The 6,981-nt window shown below is 47.0% G+C and overlaps 1 protein-coding gene across 1 annotated transcript in view; it reads right to left on the reverse strand.

The window, feature by feature from the left end:
• The window catches only part of LOC141111805 (uncharacterized), a 105,911-nt gene extending 100,677 nt beyond the window's left edge, over positions 1–5,234 (reverse strand). Inside the window, exon 1 of the mRNA XM_073603948.1 lies at positions 5,065–5,234. Within this exon, the coding sequence (XP_073460049.1) occupies positions 5,065–5,116 (52 nt within the window). The 5' untranslated portion in view covers positions 5,117–5,234. The remainder of the gene's footprint in view (positions 1–5,064) is intronic.
• Between the last annotated feature and the right edge of the window lie 1,747 nt (positions 5,235–6,981).

Consider the following 6,981-nt stretch of genomic DNA (forward strand, 5'->3'; position numbering starts at 1 on the left):
CCGCCCTTTGCAGCTATAACAACTTCAACTCCTCTAGGAAGGCCGTCCACAAGGTTTAGGAGGGTGTCTATGGGAAGGTTTCACCATTCTTCCAGAAGAGCATTTGTGAGGCCAGGCACTGATGTTGGACGAGAAGGCCTGGCTCGCATTCTCCGCTCAAATTCATCCCAAAGGTGTTCTATTGGGTTGAGATCAGGACAAGTTCCTCCACTCCAGACTCGCTTATCCATGTCTTTATGGACCTTGCTCTGTACACTGGTGAGCAGTCATGTTGGAACAGGAAGGGGCCATCCCCAAACTGTTTCCACAAAGTTGGGAGCATGAAATTTTCCAAAAATGTCTTGGTATGCTGATGCCTTAAGAGTTCCCTTCACAAGAACTAAGGGGCCAAGCCCAACCCCTGAAAAACAACCCCACACCATAATCCCCCCTCCACCAAATGAGTTGGACCAGTGCACAAAGTAAGATCCATAAAGACATGGATGAGTGAGTTTGGGGTGGAAGAACTTGACTGGCCTGTACAGAAGTAAAGTAAAGAACACCTTTGGGATGAATTAGAGTGTAGACTGCGAGCCAGGCCTTCTCGTCCAACATCAGTACCTGAACTCACAAATGCTCTTCTGGAAAAATGGTCAAACATTCCCATAGACACACTCCTAAACCTTGTGGACGGCCTTCCCAGAAGAGTTGAAGCTGTTATAGCTGCAAAGGGAGGAGCCAACTCAATATTGAACCCTCCGGACTAAGACTGGGATGCCAGCATTGGCGTCTGGTGGGGCTTTTTTTGGGGGAGCGGCAAATATCCCCCCGGGCCACTGCAGCACTAACACACTCCCCCACCACCACCCGCTGACCTTACCTTGGATGTGGTCGGTGAGAGTGTGGCGGGCTAGGGAAAAGCTAGGGGAAAGCTGCTCCGGTGTACCTCTCCTGGAGCAGCTTCCGCGGTGTCTCCTCTCTCCTCCTTCTGGCGCTAGGCATTCAATAGGATCGCCAGAAGTTTTGGCCAGGTTTAATACCTGCTTCCCGATTGGCCAGGAGGAGGATCAGTGTTGCTTCATTCGCTGTTGCAACACACCTGGGTGGGCTCCAGATGCAATGCTCCGAGTCCACCCTATTTTAAAGCCTATTAGAGCCTATGGTTCTATTCAGTGCTTCAAAAAAAAAACCCCGCCGCTGTAAATCATATGCCCATTGACCCGAAAGGGGCCGGACACATGAATAGGGGGTGGCTGTGGCTGCTGTGGATAGATTCATGCTAGGCATGAATCTACCCATTATGCATGTAGGGGGTGGCAAGGATGGGGGGGGAGTGATGCCCCTAATGGATGGGCCGCCAGTGGATGCCATTTAAGTTTGTTTGCGTGTAAAGGTAGGCGTCCCAATACTTTTGGTAATATGCTTTGTATACATTTGTTTCATTTTGTATTTATTTATTTTTGTTCAGGAACTTTTTCACACACATAACTGTATTTCCACACAGGAACACTGTGGATTGGATACACTCTGAATACATCTGAGAACTTGATACATTGTTTTATCTTGGACTTATTTTCTTTTTCCTTCAAATGTTTTTGGTCATTTGGGAATTCTTCACATAACTATTCTGTAGACAATTTTCACCTAGCATTTAGTATTTAGCATTTAGTATTTATAACTTTTGAGTGCAGCTGTATGACATATAATTGATGATGTTATCCTAAGCACCGAGCGAAGGTTATTCACATTGGTATAAAAAGGCGGTTTGGAAACAGCCAAAGCCATTAGGACCACATGGGAAGAGGCTGAAGGGTCCACACGGGAGGATGTAACCAGTAGCAACCCGTCAACACTACCACAAGGAATCCTACCAATAATGGACTCTTCCAGATATGGACTTCCACCTGTGGAGGTATGCCTGGGCAGCCTAGGGGTGCTAGTTAGGGACTTGTGTACTAATTGATCAATGCAAAAGTTACCAGTAAAGTTAACCATTTCCTAGCTTGGTCAAGTTATTCAAATGGGGTGCATGGCGGTAATGACGTATCAGCAGAACCGGGCCTGTAATGCACACATGGGGTGAAGCGGAGAACATACTGTTGCTAAGGGCAACAAGCGCACAAGGGAATGACAGGACAGCCAGACAGCAGGAGAGTGGTACCAGCAGGGATGACGGGTCTCATGCATAGCGAGGGAAGCAGGTTGCTGCCCCCCTCCTGAGCAGTTGGTGCCCCAATAACCATCACAGAACCCACGTGGCGGAGACCCTAGGGACCTACCCACAGGTACAGAAGGAGTTTATCAAGTCATGCAAGTAGGTCCTCCCAGGTACATGTAGAACCACAGGCTATCACTGGGAGGGAGGTGATAGGGTAGCTGACTGGTGGAATGGGACATTACTCTGTGGTGCCCCCTTCAAAAGGTCACATTCCAAATAGGTGTATGTATCACGGGCCAGTGCGGCATGCACAGTAAAGCTGCAGGTTATGGTACAAATGCAACTAGGGCTCGCTTCTAACTCAGGGTGCCACCTTAATGTTGCAGTCACATGAATGCATTAGAGAGCTTGTACCCCAAAGAGATGGGAGTCTACTGGGGTCCAGACGTGGCACCACAAATGCCAGGCTGAGGACTGCCACGCCGTATAGCTGCGATAAGAGAGACCAGCCATAGGCGTGCGCACAGGGTGTGCCAGGTGTGCCTGGGCACACCCTAATCGCCTTGTGTGGTGCATATTCCCCCCTGTTTAGAGCACTGATATTTCATCTAAAAAAAAATGTTACAAAATAAAATAATTTAAAAAGAATAAAAATAAAACTACTGACACTGTCCACTGCCCTACTGACACCATCAGTACATATACACATGCATATTTATTTGAGCTTTGGGGTGCACACCCTAATGCAAGAGGCTGCGCACACCTATGAGACCAGCACATGAAGAGATGTGGGGAAGAGACTTAAAGTAAAAATCATTGAACGTAGTATGAAAAATGGTGCTGAAAAAATAAGTTGGAGTTTTACACAGCAGAAGAAAACAGATCCGTCCTCCTGGGACACTAACAAAAAAATGGAGACAACCTGGTCGGCGGGGTTATATCGGGGGCTGGAATAATGTTTTTTGGTTTGTCAGTGTCCAATCCTCCTGAAGGTGGCAGGACAACCCGACTGTTCAACACTTCCTGTGTCCCTCGATGGACAAGAAAGAAATCCACTTTTCAGTATGTTTGGGATCATGTCTCTTGTATTCGGGTTCCTCACTCTTTGATTGCCACCTGGACATCCTGCCAAGGGGGTGCCAGCCTGCTGGGTGTGGTCTGTCTGCGGGCCGCCTATCAGATTGTCAGCCTAACAATCTACTGATAGAGCCCCCACCGCAGGCTGGAAACACTGCTGCTAACTTCAGGTCAGTATCAGGGATTAGGTTGGGGGTTAGGTTAGTATTGGGGATTAGGTTGGGGGTTAGGTTGGGGATTAGGTTAGGATCGGGGATTAGGTCGGGGGTTAGGTTAGTATTGGGGATTAGGTCGGGGGTTAGGTTAGTATCGGGGATTAGGTCAGAGTTTAGGTTAGTATCAGGGATTAGACCGGGGGTTCGGTTAGTATCGGGGATTAGGTCGGGGATTAGGTTGGGGGTTCGGTTAGTATCGGGGATTAGGTTGGGGGTTAGGTTAGTATTGGGGATTAGGTTAGTATTGGGGATTAGGTCGGGGATTAGGTTAGTATCATGGATTAGGTCAGAGGTTCGGTTAGTATCAGGGATTAGACCGGGGGTTAGGTTGGGGGTTAGGTTGGTATCGGGAATTAGGTCGGGGATTAGGTTAGTATTGGGGATTAGGTCGGGGATTAGGTTAGTATCGGGGATTAGGTTAGTATTGGGGATAAGGTCAGGGGTTAGGTTAGTATCGGGGATTAGGTTAGTATTGGGGATAAGGTCAGGGGTTAGGTTAGTATCGGGGATTAGGTTAGTATTGGGGATAAGGTCAGGGGTTAGGTTGGTATCGGGGATTAGGTCAGGGATTAGGTTAGTATTGGCGATTAGGTTGGGGGTTAGGTTGGGGGTTAGGTTAGGATCGGGGATTAGGTTGGGGGTTAGGTTGGTATTGGGGATTAGGTTGGGGGTTAGGTTGGTATTGGCGATTAGGTTGGGGGTTAGGTTGGGGGTTAGGTTAGGATCGGGGATTAGGTTGGGGGTTAGGTTAGTATCGGGGATTAGGTCGGGGGTTAGGTTAGTATCGGGGATTAGGTCGGGGGTTAGGTTAGTATCGGGGATTAGGTCGGGGGTTAGGTTAGGATCGGGGATTAGGTCGGGGGATAGGTTGGTATCAGGGGATTAGGTCGGGGGTTAGGTTAGGATCGGGGATTAGGTCGGGGGTTAGGTTAGTATCTGGGATTAGGTCGGGGGTTAGGTTGGTATTGGGGATTAGGTCAGGGGTTAGGTTAGGATCGGGGATTAGGTCAGAGTTTAGGTTAGTATCAGGGATTAGACCGGGGGTTAGGTTAGTATCGGGGATTAGGTCGGGGGTTAGGTTAGTATCGGGGATTAGACCGGGGGTTAGGTTAGTATCAGGGGTTAGGTTAGTATCGGGGATTAGGTCGGGGGTTAGGTTAGTATCGGGGATTAGGTTGGTATCGGGGATTAGGTTAGTATGAGGGATTAGGTCGGGGGTTAGGCGCTCTTCTCCCCTCAGTACAGGATGATGATGATGAGGGAAGTATAGAGCGTAACCCATATAACAGGAGAAATTACAATTCTATACGGGGGGGAGGGTCACTCCTGGAAATTATTATTATTATTATTATTATTATTATTCAGGATAATATAGTGCCAACAGTTTGCACAGCGCTTTACAACACAAGCACAGATATTATAGTTACAATACAATTTAATACAGGAGGAACCAGAGGGCTCTGATCCTGAGAGCTTACAATCTAAGGGAAATGATGACATCATACAGATGGTGGTCGGGTTTCATGTTCCGGAGACTTTATATAGACATTTCTCTGAAATAATTCCCATCTCTTCCTGATACCGTCTACACTGATATCACCCACACACAGTGTAGCGCAGTACAAGGGGACTTACCTGTGACAGTGAAGAGGGGGAGCAGTATGTAGAGGATATTTGGGGGTCTCATCGTCTCCAGAATTCGGGTTCCACCCTACAATAACATGGCCGAGGTTTCCTTATCAGGCAACAAAATACTTTCTGTTTTGCAGAACTGTCACTTCCTGGAGAGGAGAATAACCCCCACCATCCGGAGAGAGGAGACCGAGCACTCCACCTGGAGGACAGAGAGAGGTACTGCATACTGACACTGATCATATATATATATATATACATACTGACACTGATCATATATATACACATACTGACACTGATCATATATATATATATATATATACATACTGACACTGATCATATATATCCACTTCAGCCCCGGAAGGATTTACCCCCTTCCTGACCAGAGCATTTTTTGCGATTCGGCACTGCGTCGTTTTAACTGACAATTGCGCGGTCATGCGACGTGGCTCCCAAACAAAATTGACATCCTTTTTTTCCCACAAATAGAGCTTTCTTTTGGTGGTATTTGATCGCCTCTGCGATTTTTATTTTTTGCGCTATAAACAAAATAAGAGCGACAATTTTGAAAAAAACGCATTATTTTTTACATTTTGCTATAATAAATATCCCCCAAAAATATATAAAAAAAACATTTTTTTTCTTCAGTTTAGGCCGATCGTATTCTTCTACATATTTTTGGTAAAAAAAATCGCAATAAGCATTTATTAATTGGTTTGCGCAAACGATATAGTGTTTACTAAATAGGGGATAGTTTTATGTCATTTTTATTAATAATTTTTTTTTTTTACTAGTAATGGCGGCGATCAGCGATTTTTATTGTGACTGCGACGTTATGGCGGACATGTCGGACATTTTTGACACATTTTTGGGACCATTGTCATTTATACAGCGATCAGTGCGATTAAAATGCACTGATTACTGTGTAAATGACACTGGCAGTGAAGGGGTTAACCACTAGGGGGTGGGGAGGGATTAAGTGTGTCCTAGGGGAATGATTACTAACTGTAGGGGGGATGGGCTGTGTGGGTGACATCACTGATCTCTGCTCCGATGACAGGGAGCAGAGATCGAGTGACACTTGTCACTAGGCAGAACGGGGAGATGCGGTTTACAACGGCATCTCCCCGTTCATCCGCTCCGTGAGGCGATCGCGGGTATCCCCGCGGCGATCGTGTCCGCGGGACCTGCGACCCGACTCACGGAGCTCCCGGCCGGCGTGCACGCACGGGCACGGCGGGAAATTCAAATGGACGTACAGGTACGCCCATTTGCCCAGCCGTGCCGCTCTGCCGACGTACATCGGCGTGCGCCAGTCGGCAAGCGGATATACATACTGACACTGATCATATATATATATATATATATATATATATATATATATATTATCTGACAAAAGTAAGTACACCCCTCAGTGACATTTGTGTAAATCTTTTCATGTGACAACACTGAAGAAATGACACTTGTCTACAATGTAAAGTAGTGAGTGTACAGCTTGTATAACAGTGTAAATTTGCTGTCCCCTCAAAATAACTCAACACACAGCCATTAATGTCTAAACCGCTGGCAACAAAAGTCAGTACACCCCTAAGTGAAAATCTCCAAATTGGGCCCAAAATGTCAATATTTTGTGTGGCCACCATTATTTTCCAGCACTGGATGTCCCACAGATGATCAATAGGGTTTAGGTCTGAAGCAATGGCGGCTGGTGAAGTTTTAGGATGGGAGGGCGCCAGGCCCTGCCCTTCGTTTTTGACCCCTCCCACTTGGTGAAAATGGGCGTGGTTTCAGAGAAATAGTGGGCGTGGCTCTAAGGTGGTGTGGTTAGTGCCTGAGTTGAACAAGGGATAGAGGGAGAGGGAGAGAGGGATGGAGGGAGAGGGCGAGAGGGATGGAGGGACAGCAGGCCCAGATCCTACA

This window comes from Aquarana catesbeiana, linkage group LG11 (assembly GCF_042186555.1).
Source record: "Aquarana catesbeiana isolate 2022-GZ linkage group LG11, ASM4218655v1, whole genome shotgun sequence".
Taxonomy (NCBI): Eukaryota; Metazoa; Chordata; class Amphibia; order Anura; family Ranidae; genus Aquarana; species Aquarana catesbeiana.